Source organism: Phoca vitulina, unplaced genomic scaffold (assembly GCF_004348235.1).
Source record: "Phoca vitulina isolate PV1807 unplaced genomic scaffold, GSC_HSeal_1.0 scaffold11, whole genome shotgun sequence".
Lineage (NCBI taxonomy): Eukaryota > Metazoa > Chordata > Mammalia > Carnivora > Phocidae > Phoca > Phoca vitulina.
In genome coordinates, this window is record NW_022589714.1 from 2,570,067 (window position 1) to 2,590,570 (window position 20,504).

General features: G+C 37.8%; 1 protein-coding gene across 2 annotated transcripts in view; it reads left to right on the forward strand.

Annotated features, from left to right (window-relative positions):
* MDN1 (midasin AAA ATPase 1) overlaps positions 1 to 20,504 on the forward strand; it is a 159,494-nt gene that overhangs the window by 59,513 nt on the left and 79,477 nt on the right. For both annotated transcript variants that reach the window (XM_032409275.1, XM_032409277.1), the window contains exons 25-39: positions 468 to 676; positions 862 to 1,008; positions 1,800 to 1,941; positions 3,490 to 3,624; positions 3,703 to 3,841; positions 4,460 to 4,598; positions 4,880 to 5,010; positions 6,789 to 6,933; positions 8,765 to 8,894; positions 13,027 to 13,245; positions 13,964 to 14,161; positions 15,660 to 15,868; positions 16,581 to 16,703; positions 18,906 to 19,103; positions 20,211 to 20,318. In XM_032409275.1, coding sequence (XP_032265166.1) covers positions 468 to 676; positions 862 to 1,008; positions 1,800 to 1,941; positions 3,490 to 3,624; positions 3,703 to 3,841; positions 4,460 to 4,598; positions 4,880 to 5,010; positions 6,789 to 6,933; positions 8,765 to 8,894; positions 13,027 to 13,245; positions 13,964 to 14,161; positions 15,660 to 15,868; positions 16,581 to 16,703; positions 18,906 to 19,103; positions 20,211 to 20,318 — 2,372 coding nt within the window. The remainder of the gene's footprint in view (positions 1 to 467; positions 677 to 861; positions 1,009 to 1,799; positions 1,942 to 3,489; positions 3,625 to 3,702; positions 3,842 to 4,459; positions 4,599 to 4,879; positions 5,011 to 6,788; positions 6,934 to 8,764; positions 8,895 to 13,026; positions 13,246 to 13,963; positions 14,162 to 15,659; positions 15,869 to 16,580; positions 16,704 to 18,905; positions 19,104 to 20,210; positions 20,319 to 20,504) is intronic.

A 20,504-nucleotide genomic window follows, 5' to 3' on the forward strand; every position in this document is an offset into this window, starting at 1 on the left:
TGTCTTTCTCCCTGATCTCCCTGGTTAAGGGAGGATGGTTAGGGATCCAGCTTCCTTTGGGCCCCACTGATCTTGTCAGCTGTACAGAGGACTAGGACCAAGTTTTGTAGAGTGCAGTTGAACTGCTACTTTATTTCCTAGAGACTCAGAAAAATGTGGTGAGCGTCGAACAGAGGGAAGCTGAGAGTAAATATGAGAATGTGGTGATTTAAATGAAATTAGACTGCAGGGGGAAAAATAAATTGGAAATGTGATATTTGTCAGCCTTGGCTCCCCTTCTGTGTGAAATGATTAGGAAAATTATGCTTCCTTGATATTTGACATCACAAATTGTTTTGGCGCATGACTAGCTGCAGGGAGTAATTTGTTTTGAAGTGTAATGGTCTAGGATTGGTTGATTCATATATAACATTTTTTAAAACTTTGGACTAATTTCTGCACTAATCCTCAGTGTTGTTTTTTCTAAGGTGTTCTTATTGATGCTATGAGAAAGGGCTACTGGATTATTTTAGATGAATTAAATTTGGCCCCTACTGATGTGTTAGAGGCACTGAACAGATTGCTGGATGATAACCGTGAATTGCTCATCACAGAAACACAAGAAGTTGTTAAAGCTCACCCTCGGTTTATGCTTTTTGCAACCCAGAATCCCCCGGGACTTTATGGAGGCAGAAAGGTGTGTAGCATTTGTCCCTTATTCCCATTTGTTACCCCATAAAGTAATAAATCTTTTTTGGTAAGACTGAGATGTTTTTACTACTTTTGAAAGGTTTTTCTTTTTGTGGTGAATAGTAGAGCCTCCATTTTGGAAACTGGGTGAGAGGCTCTTTTTATCATGTTTTTTTCCTGTGTGTTTCCTAGGTGCTTTCTAGAGCCTTCAGGAATCGGTTTGTGGAATTGCATTTTGATGAATTGCCTAGTTCTGAGTTAGAAACAATCTTGCATAAGCGCTGTAGTTTGCCACCCTCCTATTGTAGCAAGTTGGTTAAAGTCATGCTGGACCTTCAGGTATTTCATCTCTCTCTCACTTAGTTTCAAATGGAACGTACTGATTAGATTTCGTGATGGAAATTTAAAATTTGATAGCCTTCTCAGGTAGACACAGCAGTCCCTCCATTTATTTTTTTCTCAGAGTAAGGATATTATCTTAAAATGCACTCCATTAGTATCCATTTTTTGGTTTGTAAGTGAACTGTTTGATATCGTGTTACAGTTTTTCTCATAGTCATATATGGCAACAATTCTCTACTTGTGGATAATTTTGGAACATTTTGTTTAGATTGGAATTTGGCATTGATAAACTACAATTTTTGTTTTTTAAATGGATCTAGTCCTTGAATGGACATAACTAAAGATATCCTTTTTATGTCTCTCCCTTGTCAATTCTGCAAAGCTACAGTTTCTTAGTTTTTTGAATATCCCATTTTATGGTGTCCTTTATCAGAATTAATATACTTTTAATTTCTAGAAAGCCAATAATAATTGGCAATCTTACTACTGTGTTCCCACATTATAGGATTGATGTTTCTGCGTGTTTGCCATCATTTGTATTCATAATTTTTTATATATGATATAGGAAATAGAATTCCTTTCTTTTGTTGTTGTGCTTTGGAATTTATATTTTTAAACACAAGTTTGGATATTTATCTTCAAATGATTGCAGTCCATTTACTTTTTTAAAAAATTAGTCTTAATGGAATGAATCATTTTTATGGGAGCATAAATTTGTTAAAAATTTTATATAAGTTGTACAGTGTGCTTGCCATTGCCCTTTTTCATTTGTTTTGATATTTTAATAGTCCTATCGCAGAAGTTCTTCAGTGTTTGCTGGAAAACAGGGCTTCATCACCCTTCGTGATCTGTTTCGATGGGCTGAAAGATATAGATTGGCTGAACAGACCGAGAAAGAGTATGACTGGCTACAGCATTTAGCCAACGATGGTATGCTTTCAGTTGGAAATGCTCTCAAACTGTGAAGTTATGTCAAATATCAAACCTTATTAAAATAAATCTTTCCCAAATTGTGGTCAATATATACATTTTACTGAGTATTCCAAAAATAGTCTTTCTTCCTCAAGAGCCAGTTGCTTTTGAAAATGGTTCTTTTCTGCAGGCCTCTGTGCTAGTATGTTTGGGTTTCAATAGTTTTCTCTTTGCTTCAGGTGACTTCATGTAGGAGTCAGATAGGGGCACAATGCCCATATAAGAGTTTTGGCGGGTAGTTGGTGGTGTCTTTGTGGACTATTTATCTGCAACTCACTAATCATAGATAGTCATCCTTGTGCCTTATACAGAAAACTGTTGGGGCGCCTGGGTGGCTCAGTTGGTAAGCATCTGCCTTCGGCTCTGGTCATGATCCCAGGGTTCTGGGATCGATCCCTGCATCTTCTCCTTCTTCCTCTACCCCTCCCCCCTACTTGTGCTTGCTTGTGCGCTTGGGTGCATGCACTTTCTCTCTGTCAGGTAAATAAATAAAATCTTAAAAAAAAAAAAAAGAAAACTGACAGGTTGGTCAGATACTATCGTAGTTCTGAGGGAAGGCAGTTATGGCATGTGAGACTCATGATTGCTTATTTTGGTTTAATCCATGGGAAGAATTTATATGTTTCTCTATAGGAAAGAAAGCATTTCAGAATCTTCTGATTTGAAAGGTACTAATGAGTCCTTAATGGAGTGGTTAATAAGGAGAGTAAATAAAACTAACCCATGAGAGTTGTATTTTTTTCTTTACTGGTAAAGAGTAGATAGATGGAGGAACATGTTCTTTTAAAAAACTTAAAACACTCTTTAATCAAGGTATACCATATAGTAAAGTGAATGTAGTGCTTTATTTTTTCATGTATAAGCTAGATATAGTTTTTTTTACATATGTGTGTACCATGTAAATCATCACCTAGGCCAAAGTATAGAACATTTTCCAGTACCTCAAAGGATTCCTTCATGGTTCCTGCCAGTCTTAACCTCCCCTGGAGGTAGCCACTGCTCTGACCTCTATCACCACTGATTTTTGCCTGTGCTTGAGCTTCAGCTAGTATCATGCAATGTGTACTCTTTGGGTTTGACTTCTTTTCACCCAACCTAATGTGAGGTTCAGCCATGCTGTTAGGTGTATTAGGAATTCATTCTTTTTTTCATTATTGTTCTGTAACCCATTGTATGGAGATACTATAATATGTTTATTCATTCTCTTGTTGGTGGACATTTGGGTTATTTCCACTTTCTAGCTATTATGAATAGAACTGCTCTGAACATTCCTATATATGTCTTTTGGTGCACACATGTTCATTTGTGTTTGGGTCTACCCGGAAGTCCTGTTGCTGGGCACAGGGCAGGCATGTGGTTAGTTGCAGTAGGTTCTCCCAATTTTCCAAAGTAGTTCTTTAGATACCCTCTCCACCAGCACCTAGTAAGAGTTGCTGTTGCTCCATATTCTCAATATCCCTTGGTATTATAACTTGACACTTAATGATTTTTTTTTTTTTTTTTAAGGATTTATGCTTCTCGCAGGCCGAGTCAGGAAGCAGGAGGAGATTGATGTGATTCAAGAGGTCCTTGAAAAACATTTCAAGAAAAAATTGTGTCCTCAATCCCTCTTCTCCAAGGAAAATGTCCTAAAATTACTGAGTGAGTAGGTCAGAATATCCAGAGGAAATGAATTGAGCTGTACTATTAGAAGCTAAATCTTTATTCTACATTTTATAGGTAAATTGTCCACTCAGGTATCCACATTGGAGTCTACGTTCAGCCACATTGTGTGGACTGAGGGCATGCGGAGACTGGCGATGCTGGTGGGAAGGGCACTGGAATTTGGTGAACCAGTGCTGCTAGTTGGAGACACTGGGTAAAGTCCTATGCTTCTGTGACAGTAACTCATTATGATGATTCAGTTCAGTTCCATAGGAGTACTTGAGTTATCTGTGAAGGATTATCGGGAATGCAATCTTTGTTTTGTTTTTTTTTTTTCCTTTTCTCCCTTCCACTTTTTCTTTTTTTTTTTAAAGGATCATGTAAGAGACCTATTACTGTTTGCTTTCCTCTTCAGGTGATAGAAAAGAATGAATTCTTGCATTATTATCACTGGAGTTGTTTTTTTCTTTGTAATTCTTTTAAATAGTGCCATTCATTCTATAGATCTGTAGAGAACAGCAAATGAGCTCCTGTCTCTTGAAAGTCTGTAAGGATTAGATTTCTTTCCCATCCCTTGGTGGTTGTTGGTAGAAATGGAAAAGGATGGAATTCAGGCAGTGTGTGCTTTTTTGGATAAGGAACACCGTAGGGTGCTGGTGTTTGGGGGAAGGGTGTCCTAAGCTCAGAGTGCAGAGGCCCTGTGTTGGCCAGCAGTGTCTGCTGCTGCAGTGAGGCTCTCACCAGAGCACTCCTCTTGTGCTGACAGGAGTGTTTGTGCTTTTATATTTGGAATTTATGGTCCTTATTAATCTGGTATGTATCCCTTGAACAGGTGTGGGAAAACTACGATCTGTCAGGTGTTTGCAGGCTTGGCAAATCAGAAACTATACTCTGTCAACTGCCATTTACACATGGAGACATCGGACTTCCTGGGGGGGCTGCGACCGGTGAGACAGAAGCCAAAGGACAAGGTTTGTTCGGTAGCGAATAATGTGTTCATCGTTCATTTAAAGAATTGCAGTTGGATTTGTGCGTGAGTCAGCTGTGGAATTTATTCATGGTGAGGTTTTGATCCCAGGTTTGATATGTATCTTTAGATTTTCACTTGTCCACAAGGAACTTTCATGAGCATACTGTTGTGCAGGCTTTATTCTGAATGACCACTTACTCCAGCAGACACCAGCTAGCTACATGTGTATTGTCTTGTGGAGCCACTGCTCGTTAATTTCACACCTTCTTTTCCAAATTGTAGGAAGAAATTGATACATCAAGACTTTTTGAGTGGCATGATGGTCCTCTTGTTCTGGCCATGAAAGAAGATGGCTTTTTTCTCTTGGATGAGATCTCATTGGCTGATGACTCTGTCCTGGAAAGACTCAATAGGTATATGTGTAAGAGTTTTGCCCTGTGTGTGATGTTTTCACTGGTCTGGTTATTTTTTAATTAAGTAATTAAAAAATTTTTTTAAATTTTTTAAAAAATTTTTAATTAAAAGTTCCCATGTAGTTAACATGTACCATTATATTAGTTTCAGGTGTACAGTATAGTGATGCTACAATTCTATACATTACATAGTGCTCACCATGATATGGCTACTCTTAATCCCATTCACCTATTTCATCCATCCCCCCACCTGCCTCCCCTCTGGTAACCATCAATTTTTTTCCCCTATGGTTAAAAGTCTGTTTCTTGGTTGTTCTCTTTTTTTTTCTTTGTTCGTTTGTTTTGTTTCTTAAATTCCACATATGAGTGAAATCATATGGTATTTTTCTTTGACTTAGCATTTCACTTAGCATTCTACTCTGTAGCTCTATCCATATTATTGCAAATGGCAAGATTTCATTCCTTTTTATGGCTAAATAATATTCCATAGAATATGGAATACTGGTCTGGTTTTCATAGATATTAATTCTTCTGCACAGTAATGTTCTTCATAGGTGCATAGTAAATGTTTGAAAATGATAATGAGTTACTGTTTTTTTGGTTTTTTTTTTGTTTTGCTTTAGCACTCAGAGTAGTTTAAGAGGGCTAGTTTCTGTTTCGCTATCAATAATCAGAAAGATGGGACTGTGGAATGGCGTGAGGCTAAAGCAAATGAACCGAAGTTAAAACTCTTTTTTAAGGCACTTTATGTGACCATTATCTAAATTCTTCAAAGAACTAGAATCAGAATTCTAGATGTTATATTGGCTGTATGACCTCAAAATCTCAGACTAATATGAATTTTGATGTATACCTATTTTTCTTTTTTGAAGTTTAATTTACATACCATAAAATGTATCCATTTTATTTCATTTTTTTAGAAGATTTTATTTATTTATATGACAGAGAGAGACACAGAGAGAGAGAGAACACAAGCAGGGGGAGTGGGAGAGGGAGAAGTAGGCTTCCGGCCAAGTAGGGAGCCAGAAGCGGGGCTCAATCCCAGGACTCTGGGATCATGGCCTGAGCCAGACGCTTAACGACTGAGCCACCCAGGCACCCCAAAATGTATCCATTTTAAATGTGTAATTCAATAAGTTTTAGTAAGTAAATTTCCTGAGTTTTGCACCATAATCCTGTTTTACATTCCCACCATACCAGTCGGATCCCTTCTGCCCCTTTACAGTATATTTCTGATGCCACCTTCTGCTCCAGGCCACTACCAAATTACTCTCTGTTAAAAAAAAAAAAAAATTGTAATTGTCTTTTCAGCACATTGCACATAAATTGGCATTGTTTTGAGGGTCATCCATGTTGTAGCCTATGTTAGTAGTTTGTTCCTTTTTATTCCTAAGAGCATTTCATTGTATAGATATACCATATTTTTTATCCATTCACCACTTGATGGTATTTGGGTTTGTTTGGGTTATTTCTACTTTTATGAATAATGCTGCCATGAGTATTTGCATACAAGACACTCATTTTTAAAACAAATGCCTTAATGGGGCATAAGTGGATAAAGGGATTTTTTTTTTCTTTTGTTCAGAAATATTGTTCCATTACACAGGAATTGGGATAATGAATCATTTTAAAATATGTGCTAGGAAAGTGTTAACTAAAGTAAAAGCTCAGCAGAGGATATAACTTTTTTCCTTTTGAAAAGAAGTTAAAGACCACAAAATAGAAAGGATACATAAGCCTTTTCTAATCTTATATTCTCCAATTTTTCTGTCTTTTAGTGTCCTTGAAGTGGAAAAGTCCCTGGTATTAGCTGAAAAAGGCAGTGTAGAGGACAAGGATAATGAGGTAGAGTTGTTGACTGCTGGGAAAAAATTCCGTATCTTAGCAACCATGAACCCTGGGGGCGACTTCGGAAAAAAAGAGGTAAAATTGTGTTCCTGAAGCATAATTTTTTTCCAGTTTTTGACCTCAGCTCACTGGCAGCTATAAATATAATATGTAAAAATGCATTTGGAATTTTATATTGGGTAAAAATTAACCTAGAAAGATATTTTAGAATTATTACAAAGTTGAGAAATTCTGACATAATCATTTCCTTGTTTTAATATCTCACTGTGTGTGCCTGAAATTTCATTGTTTCAGTCACTTTGCCCAGCTCTTTACATATGTTACCATAACAAATTCTCACAAGAACTCTGTGTGAAAGTTATTTTCCTACTTTCATGGATGAGAAAGTTGAAACTGAAATTTAATCTTAAACTCTGTTTCTGGAGTCTCCTCTCTTAAACACGAGTGTGGCTCTTAGTGTTTTAAAGTGACAAAAATGTTGCAGCCAGGAACCTCTTCGGGTTTTGCAGGTGGAGCGTATCTGTTCTCTCCAGCGGTTATGTGGGTTATTGGTAAAGGAAAAGGTGGAGAGCAGCCTTTTGTTCAGAGGGTGGTGTTAGGATCCAGCCAGGATCCAATACCCTGAACACACCTTGGCTTTCAGGCTTGTGAAGCCTCTCAGTGGAGAAGTCTGTGTTGTGTGTGGGATCCTGGTCTGTTAGGAAAATGGTGATGTGGTGATAGGTCAGGGACAATGAGAAGAAACAGGGGTTGTGAATGAAAGTAGTTAAAGTTCTTGGTAACTTGTTGGGTCCCTGAAATGTGAACATGATGCTTCAGGCCTGATTTTCCTCTGTAGCGTAATAAAAAAGATTATCACTATGCTTCTTGAAATGTTCTGAAGAGAAGAAAGAAAAAAATAAGAAGAAACACATCACAGCTTCAAACATAATATGAAAAGTGTTTCTTTGGCAAGTGAGAATAGCTTAGAAAGATCTGATTTCAAGGTTGTGTGTGTTAAGGTTAGCTTAAGTTAGGATAGTTCAAGTTTTTCTTAGAAAAAGATTGCCAACTTTTACCTAAGGGAAGGTTCTTTTTTGTTTTTGCCTCCCTAGCAGGCAGAGTGAGGGTAAGATGCCAAAGACCAATGGCACTGCTTGTCTAGGACAGCAGCAAGGAACACTCACACATTCACTGGGTCTTGACTAAGCTGCTCCTGAGTATAGGCATTGCTGCTAGTCCTGCTGCAGTAGGCCAGGCAGATGGATGGAGTTTATCAAGTAAAAGGAAAGCAATAATAAGCTAATAGTTACGTGCATATGTGGCATTGTATATGCTTGTTAATACGGGTTAATTGACATAGGGGAAGGGTAAGAAGGGTAGGAGGAATCCATTTTCAGGGCGAAGGCCATAAAAGACTGGAAGGACAAACAATTCTTTGTTATACAGAGGTAAAATATGTACCTCCTTAATAATTTCACTGTCCCCCTTTGAGCCACATAAAAGATGTTTTCTCTTTCTACTTCAGACAGCTCTCCCCTGTGGGACAACAGCTTTTATTTTCTTGAAAGCACTGGTTATGTAACTGAAGGTAAAGGAAGGGCCTTTGCTTAGGGGAAGTATTCAGGTTTGGGGGTCTCCCACTGGGGCTGGACTTCAACTTGCACCACCTATTCTATGACACCTTGAAGTTCTGCACTCTGTCTATAAAGAAAGTGATGGGAATACTGTCTTGGAGGTTGTGGTGGAGACGAATGAGATGACCTATGGAAGGAGTCAGGATAAAGTAGGTCTTCAATTGTAGTAGAGGTAATAAAAGAAGCATCTGGTATTCGTTAGACTCATCAGCTAATACTCTGTCAAAGGATTTATTTTCTAGTTTTCCTCATAAGTATTACATTCAAATTGAAATTTTTGTTTCTTACAGCTGTCTCCTGCCTTAAGAAACCGGTTTACAGAAATATGGTGCCCACAAAGCACAAATCGTGAAGATTTAATTCAGATTATCAGCCATAATCTTCGTCCAGGAATGTCTCTGGGCAGAATAGATCATAAAGGTGAGAGCTTTCAGGTGGTAAACGTAATTCCCAAACTTCTGAAGCTAATGGAAATTAGAAATCATGTCTTAGAAAATAAGAATAGGTCTAAGATTTCATTTAATTAAAATCAGAAATAATACCAAAATACTTTTAAAATCTATGTTAAAGGTTTTTTAATTATTTATTTATTTAAAAGATTTGTTTTTGAGAGAGAGAATGCAAGTGCAGTGGGGGTGGGGGCAGAGGGAGAGAGAAAATCCTGAAGTGGACTCCCTGCTGAGTGTGGAGCCTGACAGAGGGCTCGATCCCATGACCCTGAGATCATGACCTGAGCCAAAATCAAGAGTCCCATGCTCAACTGACTGAGCCACTCAGGCGTCCCTGTCATCAACTAATTTATTAAAAATGTTCTGGGTGGCTCTTCCTCCCCCACCGCCACTTGCTTTCTTAGAAAAAAATAAAAAATTTTTCTTTTCATTATAAAAGTTTTCAAACATAAGGAAATAGAAGAATAGTATTAAAAAACTTCTGTATACCTAAAACCTAAATTGAGCAATTTTTAAGATATCTAGTAAGGGTCAAAACATTTATTATATGGTTCTTGTATTAAGCTAGATTGCTTTGATGTATACATGCATGTTTTTTTATTGAAGCGTAATCAACATGTAACATCGTATTAGCTTGAGGTGTATAGCATGTTCAATATTTGTATCTATTGTGAAATGATCACAGTCTAGTTAGCATTCATCATGATGTATGTATATTTATCTTACAGGTTGAAGGGCTAAATTTAGAACCCAGCTCTGGTTTCAAACCTTAATACATAGTTTTTTGGATCATTTTATCTCTCTCTTTCTCTCTCTCTTTTTAAGTCTCTTTCTTAAATTAAAGAACGTATAAAAGGATATTTGCTTCTTTGAGTTCCAGACTCACCTGAAGGACTTGTAGAAATAAAGCTTGCTGGGCCTCCTACCTAGAGTTTTGGATTCAGTCCGTCTGAGGTGGGGCTTGAGAATTTGCCTTTCTAATAAGTTCTTAGGTGATGCCAATAATGTTGGTCCAAGGCCCATACTCAGAACTTCTTACTTACCATGGTTGTGTGCTATTTGTAGTGCTGCATTTAATGTGAGAATTCCAGTTAAAGAAAAAGACAAATTATTAAGCAGGCATGGTTTGTCTTTTGGCTCTGCTTTGGGGCCAAATTCCCCTTGGATGTAGCCTCTGTATCTCCTGTGGGCTCTGTACTCTTATCAGTGATTTGGATTGTAATAAGATTGGCAGAGGGGCGCCTGGGTGGCTCAGTTGGTTGGGCGTCTGCCTTCGGCTTGGGTCATGGTGCTGGGGTCCTGGCATCGAGCCCCGCATTGGGCTCTCTGCTCGGTGGGAGCTTGCTTCTCCCTCTCCTCCCCGCTTGTGATCTCTCTCAAATAAATAAATAAAATCTTAAAAAAAAAAAAAGAATGGCAGAGAATGCAGCTGCCATTACACTGCCACGTTGGCTCCATCACTAGTGGGCTTCATGCTTGATGGAGTGAACAGTTTCTCTACAGGGCAGTTGGCACTGCAGCCCCTAGGACTTCACTGAGCCTCACTGCTTGTCCTTAGGGAGCTTGTTTACTGTAAGCTTTGTAAAGCCCACATGGCAGCACCTTCTTTGGGGAAGCATTAGAGATCCTCAGGGAACAAGGAGAGTAAGGGAGAAGTGGCTCAATTTTTATCATCTAGAAATGGATCAGGTTGGCACAGCATAAAAATGTTCTTAAAAACAGGGAACTAGATAAAGCTTTTATTTCCAAATTTTCTTTATAAAGATACGTAAGATGTAATGAATCTAATATTTCAACTAATTATGAATTCTAAATTGAATTCTGATCCTATTCAGAATACTTAAGATATATTCACTGTATTCTCTTAATATATAAACACCACTGAGTTCTTCTAACTTTCTCTAGGAATTTTTGTTCATAAATCTCAATAGTAGTTTTATCTATATATCCCTAGTATGAACAAAACAGAAAAGATTCTATGAAATTGATGTTTTTTTTGTTTTTTAAATAATGACCTCTGAAGGGCATGTGGGTTTTTTAAAATCTCCCACTCTGGGGCGCCTGGGTGGCTCAGTCGTTAAGCATCTGCCTGTGGCTCAGGTCATGATCCCAGGGTCCTGGGATCGAACCCCACGTTGGGCTCCCTGCTCAGCCGGAAGCCTGCTTCTCCCTCTCCCACTCCCCCTGCTTGTGTTCCCTCTCTCGCTGCGTCTCTCTCTCTCTGTCAAATAAATAAAATCTTTAAAAAAATAAAATAAAATCTCCTACTCTTATGACCAATACTTCTGAAGACATTGTGTTTTTGTTAAAATAACATGTTAAGAGCTATTTCCTTGAGTTTTGTTTCTAAAAGTAGAAATAAGGAAATTCATAGTTCTCATTGGTTATGGCCAGATTTTTCTCCAGAAGGGTGGTCCCATTCACAGTGCTAACAGCAATTTAGTAAATGTACCTGCTTGGCATAGTCCTTCCAACATGGAGAGGTTTTATTTTGTTTGTTTGTTTTTAAATAGAATGAAATCCATTGTTCTTGTTACTTTAATGGGTAGTCTAAAATTTCATTTTCTTTAATTACTAGTGATGAACATTCTGTATGATTTACTTTATAATAAATACCAATCATTTTATCTTTATTTTTTAAGTACTTCTCTACACCCTACATGGAGCTCAAACTCAAGATCCTGAGATCGAGAGTCACATGCTCTATTGACTTAGCCAGCCAGGCGCCCCAGTCATTTTACATATTAGTATTTATTATTACATTTATAACATGGATTCCTATTGTTACCTTTCAATATTTGTTATAAAAAATACATATGAACCCATCCACCTTACCTGATGATTTTCTGTCCAATAGTCAAGGTTTATTATCCTCTAATAATGGATAAAGTTGTCTGTTAAGTCCTTGATTTCCTTCAAATTTATTCCATTCTGAAATATGGATCCAAATACTCATATTTAATATCTAGTTGCTGAAACAACATTTAATTTCTTTCCTCGTTGTGACTGGATTTTTTTCCCCTTGAGTTACCATTTTAAGTTCTTTTTAAAGATTTGTGGGGTTTTTTTTGTAATTAGTATTTTTCTTCTAACTAGATAGTTTTCTACTAAGTGGTTTGCAGTATAGCCTTGAAGGCTCTTGTTGAATGGTCCACTTTATATTATAGCAATGCTGATTGCTCCCCATCATATTTTCTTTTTTTTTTTTTCATATTTTCTTTTTTTAAAAAACATTCTTTGGTACTCATACGTCTTAGATAAATGTTTATTGTTGACTTCAGGAGTTACATAAAGTGCTTTATTAAACTTAATTGACATTGCTTCTAATCTACATTAAGTATTTTGTTTCCAAATATTTTACGATATTTAATTAGACTAGTCCTTTAACTTAAATCATGAAACAAAATTTATGAATCCTCTAATTTGCTGAATTCTGATGGATGCATTGATTTAATAAAACAAAAAACCTGAACTAAATGCCACTGAAGCAGCGCCTGCGTGGCTCAGTTGGTTAAGCATCTGCCTTCAGTTCAGGTTGTGATCCCAGAGTCCTGGGATCGAGTCCCACATCTGTCTCCCTGCTCAGTGGGGAGTCTGCTTCTCCCTCTCCCTCTGCCCTCCCCCCTGCTTGTGCTGTCTCTCCTTCTCTTCCTCTCTCCATCTCTCAAATAAATAAAATCTTTTAAAAAATGCCACTGAAAATATGGCATCCCCATTCCAGTGAATCAGTATAAAATACAACAAAATTTATATATTTTCTAAAATCATTGTGTCTTCATAATTGTATCTGAACGTGAACCAAATGAATATTCTCTTTGAGCAGTTTTCAGGATTGCTTCTTAGGCTGTAATTCTCAAGGTGGTTTTTCTTTTTTGGTAGGTGTGGAATGCTATTCATGAACCTCTTGTTCATGTAATAAAAGCAATGGACCCCCTCTACCTAGAAAAAGCAGTAATGTACTTTCCTTTCACAAAAATTTGCATATAATCTTATGGAGCACAGACCTCTCTTAGGCCATCTCTGGGCCCCATGTTACAAAACCCTATTTGGAGTTTTTGATATAGCTACTTCTAAGCAACTGCCTTTGCCTTCTTGTGTCTTAGGGGCTGACATAGCTGAGGTGATGCTGGATTTCATTGATTGGCTGACCCACCAGGAATTTGGCCGAAGGTGTGTGGTCAGTATCAGAGATATCCTGTCCTGGGTTAACTTCATGAATACAATGGGGGAGGAAGCTGCTTTGAAAAGGCCAGAGACCATCTCCACTGTGACATCATTTGTCCATGCTGCATGCCTGGTGTACATAGATGGAATAGGTTCAGGTATGTTGTCTGTTAACTGGTGCGGGGTCAAGGGGGTTAGGGTAGAGGGGAGTATGAAATGGAACAAGCCCAGACCTCTGACCTCTGACACAGATACTTTAAAAAAAAAATGACTTACTCTAACATTTCTAAGACGCAGAATGGATTTTATTTTCTTTCTACTCTTTTTGAGAGGTGGTTGATATAAAAGAGAGGCTGCAACTTCTCATTGCTTATAGGCCAGGGACTTGGTAAACATGAAATGGTGATTACCAGTAAAAAGAAGATTGTTGGAAATGCCCTTGCTCCTGAAGGACTGGATAATTCTTAACATGAATGGTCATTTATAGTTAATGGCCTGAATCCTTTAGTTTGTTTGTTTTTAAGTTTACCATAATTTCATAAAATTCAGTGTTTAAGTTCTGTTTTATCAGCAGTGAAGATTAGAGATATAAACCAATATAATCAACAGTACCACATTAATTACTCCTACCTCCAGGCTGATTCATCATGGAGTGCCTAGGTGCTTTATTGAATAAGCTGCTTCTGATCTGTGAATTGTGGGGATGGGAGATCAAGACTTTGCCTTTGGACTATTTACAGTAGCAGTTGCATTTTGGGTGTAACTTCAGCAAGGGCCTCATTTCCTCTGGAAACCACCCAAGAGCTCCTGATGAGTAGTTGGGAAGCTTGGCGTCCGTGCTATTGTTTGATGGACTGATGATCCTCTGTCTTTTAGGGGTAACTTCCTCAGGGTTTGGTACGGCCCTCTTGGCTCGCAAAGAATGTCTGAAATTCCTAATCAAGAAACTTTCCAAGATAGTACGACTTACAGAATGTCAGAAAAACGAATTGAAGATTTATGACAGACTCAAGGCCAAAGAATTTACTGGAATAGATAACCTTTGGGGAATTCATCCATTTTTTATACCAAGGGGTAAGAATGATTTTAAATAAATAAAGATTCTCTTCTTGTAGATCATAGGTACTTGACTTTTATTGTGACTTTTAGTGTATCACACTCATGATTATTTTTAAACTAGTTATCTGAATTAGAATCTGACTTGACATAACCAACTGTAATTTCATGAATAATTAAAAATATATAACTGACATATAAAAATAGGGGAAAGTATAGTCTTTAATCTATGAATAAATTATCTTGTAAAAATGCATTTATTTTTTATTTAGTGCTCAAAACAAGAGCTTTCCTATAGTGATAATTCAACCCATAATGTATCAACTATAGACCCTCATCACTGCTTACCAAAATAGTTTTGTGAACCCTTGTGGGCAGGAATTTCGTCACTCATCTTCCTGTCCCTGACACCTGAGGTGTAATCTAGCAGTCATAGGCATTCAGAAAATGTCTGTTAATTGAGTGAATGGATGAATGAGTGAATGCTTAAATGGGAAACTCGGGTGGGTTTCAGTTCTAATCCTTGCTCTCATTCTTACTAGGTTGCTTCTACCAAATATTTAAATGAGGTAGATTAGCTATCTTAGAAGGCACTAGTAATTTTTCAGATTGTTGCTTCTCTAGGAGGGTCATCTGTTTCTTGTCCCTTCCTCCCTCCCTACATTAATAATTATTGAGTGTCTGAAATGCTTAGAGGAGCAGTGGCAGTTACTGGGGGTTCAGAGGTGAACAAAACCAGCCTAGGTTCCTGGCCTAATGGAATATCGCCCTTTTCTCTCTCCCTCTTCAATAGTACTCTTCATCCACGATGGTGCATCCATGATCTGATTTCTCTAAGTCATTATCATAATATCCAATACTCTCATGTAGGAGCTATATGTTAGTGACCTGGGACTGGGGTGGTCCTTGCTCTGCTTCCATAGCTGAGGTAATAGATGTTTTCCTAGCCCTCCAAACTGGTATACGAAAAGTTTCTTCCAGGAAACACAGTGACACAAATGTTAAGCCCTATAAAAGTATTATTAGTCTGCAGTTCAGCTAGATTATGGGTTAGAGATGCATCCTGAATTGTCTTGGAGGCCTAAAAACCTTGGATGAAATTATTTATATGGATACACATGGCCTACACACTTAGCTTCCCCTTGACTTTTAGGAAAATACTTATGTGTGAAGGTAAATTGTACAAGTACATGTAGTAATTCCAGGTGTAGGTTGTGAAAGGAAAAACATATGCTTGCAGTTAGACCTATGTAAGTAAGTATATGCATAGTTATAAGCGCTGGAGAGATCTGAGTAGTAGGCACAGTTGAAGAACGTATGCTGCTGGCTATTCCTTTAAAGGATTTTATAACCTAAAAGTGGGGAAATGTTGAAATAGGGCTGAGCATTTTCATTACAGATGGTGCTTCACTGACTGAAAGTCTACTTGTTAGAGTCTTTAAATCTTGGTGTTGACATGGATATGTGATTTGGTTGATGTCCAGCTTATATGTGGCTTTTCTTTTCTCCACTTAAGGACCTGTCCTTCACAGGAATAATATTGCCGACTATGCACTCAGTGCAGGCACCACAGCTATGAATGCCCAGAGGCTCTTAAGAGCTACAAAACTGAACAAACCCATTCTCCTGGAGGGTTCCCCTGGTGTGGGCAAGACAAGTTTGGTGGGAGCATTAGCAAAGGCTTCAGGCAACATCCTTGTTCGAATCAACTTGTCAGAGCAGACGGTAAGCTTAGTCATCCTGTAGCTGATGAGGATGAGTATAAGGAGTAATATTAGTATTTGTTTATAGAGTTTCTTAATCAGAAAGAGTTAGGACCTTTTCAAAATCCCAAATATTTCATAGTGATAAAGACCACAGCAACATGACCTTCCAAACTAAGTCTCCTTTTAGATTCATTAATAACTGATATCTATAATACTATTCTCTCTAGATGCTTTATTCTAATTGTCTTTTGAGAGAGAATTGCCCAATTCAGTATTTATTGTAATATAACCCTCTTTATTTTTGTCCTTCCTAAAAAAAAAAAAATAATAAAAATAAACAATCTCACGAAATTATGGGACAAGAGGTGACAAATGAGACTCTCTAGGAATGGGGTCTGGGAGCAGGGCCTGGACATTGTTACTGGTCTTTGTTTTTATTTGTTTTGTTTAAAGCTCACCAGTTAATTTCCAAGTATAGCCACCATTGAGAACTACTGATCTAGAGGTCCTGCTCCAATCGATTGATACTTGCAGTATTGTGATGAGAAGGTCCTTGGGGGCATGTCTGGGCTCCTGGTAAAGAGTGCTAGGATTGATTAGTTCTGTCTTGGGTATAAAAAGGAAAAGTGGCATAAGGCCCAAGAATTTATCATGTTAGGTTTAGGGTCTTGGGATCTAGTTAATTTTTTTATGTAATGTTGGCTTTTCCTCCTTTCTGCCCCCTCTCAAAGGACATCACAGACCTGTTTGGAGCAGATCTACCTGTTGAAGGTGGCAAGGGAGGAGAGTTTGCCTGGCGGGACGGGCCCTTGCTGGCGGCTCTGAAGGCAGGCCATTGGGTTGTACTGGATGAGGTGAGAGGACTGTCTTGTGCCCAGCATGGGGTCACAAGGGGAAGAGCAGTCATACTTTTCATATTGCTGGGATGACCAATGCTGTTTTGCTAGTAAAGACAAATTCTCTAATGAAGAAAAGTCCTCCATGGTTTCTTTTAAGAATAAGAAAAGTCACTCGTCAGAAAGCACATAGAGAAACCCCTGTATATACAAGCCACTAACTCCTCCTGCTTTTGTAAGCTGGCTTCCAGAGAAAAACTGTCTTCACTGGTTTATTCTGTGGTCTCTGGTGGGCTGGCTTTGTATTTTGTATTTATTTCATGGGTGTTTTACAAACAGTGTCAACCACATGTTTTATAAGTGCAACAAAGAGACTGCAGGAAGTTATCTTAAGAGACATAGAAAAAATGGTGAGAAAATGGTCAGTGTTACATGTGCATATTGGATAAGTTGTTGACTGGAAAAACAGAGTCCCTCATGATACTTGGGATAAATGCTGAATCTTAGTGACCAGCAGGTAGCTGGAGATATTGAAAAGTGCTGCACAAAAATAAAAAATTTAAGGCTGTGGGCAAAAGCATCTGGTCACTTTGGATATGCCTTGTTAATCCAGGAAAAGGCTGGGGAGTAGTGGTGGAGCTTCAATGATTGGTGTGATCAGAATGCTGTGGATGGAACTTTTGAGACTGGCCCCAGCTGGTCCCCAAGATTCAGACCCCCTGTGGGGTTTCTTTTCAGCTGAGCTGCTTCCTACTTATCATGGGGGGAGATATTAAGGAGGAGGAAGGTGATTTTTAGAAAAAGATGCCTGATAGTATTATATTCTTTAGCCAGGAAAAAAAAAAAGCCCAGTTTTAAAGTTTAAGGCTTCAGACCATACTCCTATTGGGTGGAAGTGCATCCAGGTACCCAAGACATTCTTGACTGCAGTCACATTTAACAGCAGCTTTTAGAGCTTTACCTGTTTGGGAATATTCAATGGAATTTGTGCTTTGTAGTGTTTATGTAAACATGACACTTGAAATTCTGATATAGTCTGTTTTTTTTGTCTGTTTACATTTTATTGATTTCGCATTTTCCTAATTGAATTTTTCCATGTTACCTAAAAACTACCACACTTCGCATCCCTGAGCTGTAATCTGAAGACCTCCATTCAGCTCTTTTCATTTTTGGCACAGAAACTTCTTACATTTGTTCTTGTTCACAAAAATGTTGGTGAAAATCAGCTATGTCGATCTACTTTATGTAGTTTATATCATGACTTTGAAGCCCATTTGGAGATTTCATTCAGTATTTTACCTGAGAAAGATATTTAAGTATGTAAAGAGCTGTCTTCATCTTTAAAGGTCTCACAGTGCAGAAGTGAGATCTGTGTACTGGCAAGTTTTTTTTGGTAAGCTGGGATATACAAGGTAGGTCCGTATAGATGAATACAATGGACACAGTTTAATTTAATTTAATTTAATTTAATTAATTTATTTATTTTTTAAGATTTTATTTATTTATTTGACAGAGAGAGACACAGCAAGAGAGGGAACACAAGCAGGGGGAGTGGGAGAGGGAGAAGCAGGCTTCCCGCGGAGCAGGGAGCCTGATGCGGGGCTTGATCCCAGGACCCTGGGACCATGACCTGGGCTGAAGGCAGATGCTTAACGACTGAGCCACCCAGGCGCCCCGACACAGTTTAATTTTAGAAAAGATTTGAACTGCTTTTTAAAAAATTCAGTCTGAATATTTATTCAGTTTATTTAAAAGTTATTGATAATTTATATACCCCAGATGTCTGACATATATATGTGTATATATATGTATATACATATGTGTATATACACACATATATATATGAAATAATAGGATGAATATACTTGGCTTAAGAAAAAGAATGTTACTGGGGCACCTGGGTGGCTCAGTCAGGTAAGCATCCGACTCTTGGTTTCAGCTCAGGTCATGATCTCAGAGTTGTGGGATGGAGTCCCATGGCAGGCTCTGTGCTCAGCGGGGAGTCTGCTGGACATTCTTTCTCTCTACCCCCCTCCTCCCCTCCCCCCTTCCTTTCTCTCTCTCTAAAAAATAAATCTTAAAAAAAAAAAGGAATGTTGTCAATATTGTTTGAGCTTCCTCCTCCTGTAGACAGCACTATTCTACATTTATGCATATTATTATTCTTTTTGTTATAGTTATACAGCGTATGTAATAAATATATGTACTTTCCTCAAATAGCTCAACCTGGCTTCTCAGTCTGTATTGGAAGGACTCAATGCTTGTTTTGACCACAGAGGAGAAATCTATGTTCCTGAGTTAGGAATGAGTTTTCAAGTACAGCATGAAAAGACGAAGATTTTCGGGTGTCAAAATCCTTTTAGACAAGGAGGTGGGAGGAAAGGCTTGCCGAGGTCTTTCCTTAACAGATTCACTCAGGTAAGATTTGCTGTTGCCTTGGAGACCAAAGGTGGAATGTTGGGGATGATAAGACTGCTGGCACATACCTGTTAGGATGCTCACTGTAAGAATGAGAGAGCATCAGTTTAATGATCTGTTTCTCAATTCCATGTCTCTATATGATGCATTTTAACGTGACTGATTCCCATCATCACTTCCTTCCTGGTGTGAATCCCTTTGTCTTCAGTCCTGGAGAACCTGGTGTGTTATCAGTTAGTAGAAAATAAGGTGACCACCCCTCCAGGCATTCCATTACTGTGCTCAGGATCAAGGCCAGTTTTTGACCATTCCAGGTGTCTAAGTGATCTATTAAAATACTGAAATTTTTTTAATGATGAAAATGATGTATTAAAGTGAGAAGGAAAACTAACAGGAAGAATAAAAAATCCAGTATTATCCATACCAGAGTCAATCATTATTAACATTATTAACATTTGATGTCTTTCTTACTTTCTTACTGCCTTTATTCTCATTTGCAGAGGTCGGAGAGAGAGAGTGCGTGTGTGTGTGTGTGCGCGCGCGTGCTTAACATATGCTTACTTGTTTTAACATTTGTCAAAGTTTGACTAGTCTGTACATTTGGAAATGGCTCTAGATGTTAGCTTTCTTCAGTGTCCCTTTCCATTGATAATTAATAATTTACTGAGTATCTTTTCAGAATAATGTATTATGAAGAATTTCAAACATACTGAAAAGTTGAAAAGTTGAGATTTTGAAGTAAATGCTCCCATGCCTTACCATCTTGAGTTTTGAGGGCATTATATACATGAGAAATTTAATATATATATATACTTAAAAATATAAACAAATACACTTAAGTTGTATGTATCTTTTTTTCTTTAATTCACTAGAGTGGAACTAACAACAACAAAACCTCTGTTGCCCTGTATTTCAAATATTTTATAGGATTCTGTATCCTAAAAATGCAAGAAAAGAGATTTCTGTAACTGAAATTTTGTATATATCTAAACTGAGGTGCTGTTAGTTTGGTGTTAAATAACAATTTTACTTACAAGTGGTAGTCCTTCCTGGTGTTCAGGAAAGAGAAGCAATAGCATTTCTTCATGTTCTTTTTGGATTCTGTAGGTCTTTGTGGATCCCCTTACAGTAATTGACATGGAGTTCATTGCCAGTACTCTGTTTCCAGCCATTGACAAAAATATTGTTAAGAAGATGGTTGCTTTCAACAACCAAGTAAGTACCTACTTGTATTAATTGTTTTTAGTTTTCATGCTATAATAGAAGCATCATTTTTTTCATCGTGGGACACTATCAAATTTACCAGTCTCTCTAAAATAAACCACATTGAATTGTACAAGTTTCTAGTGGAAGAACCTATTCATTTGAGGATTACAGTAATTCAGATCTATTGTGTGTATC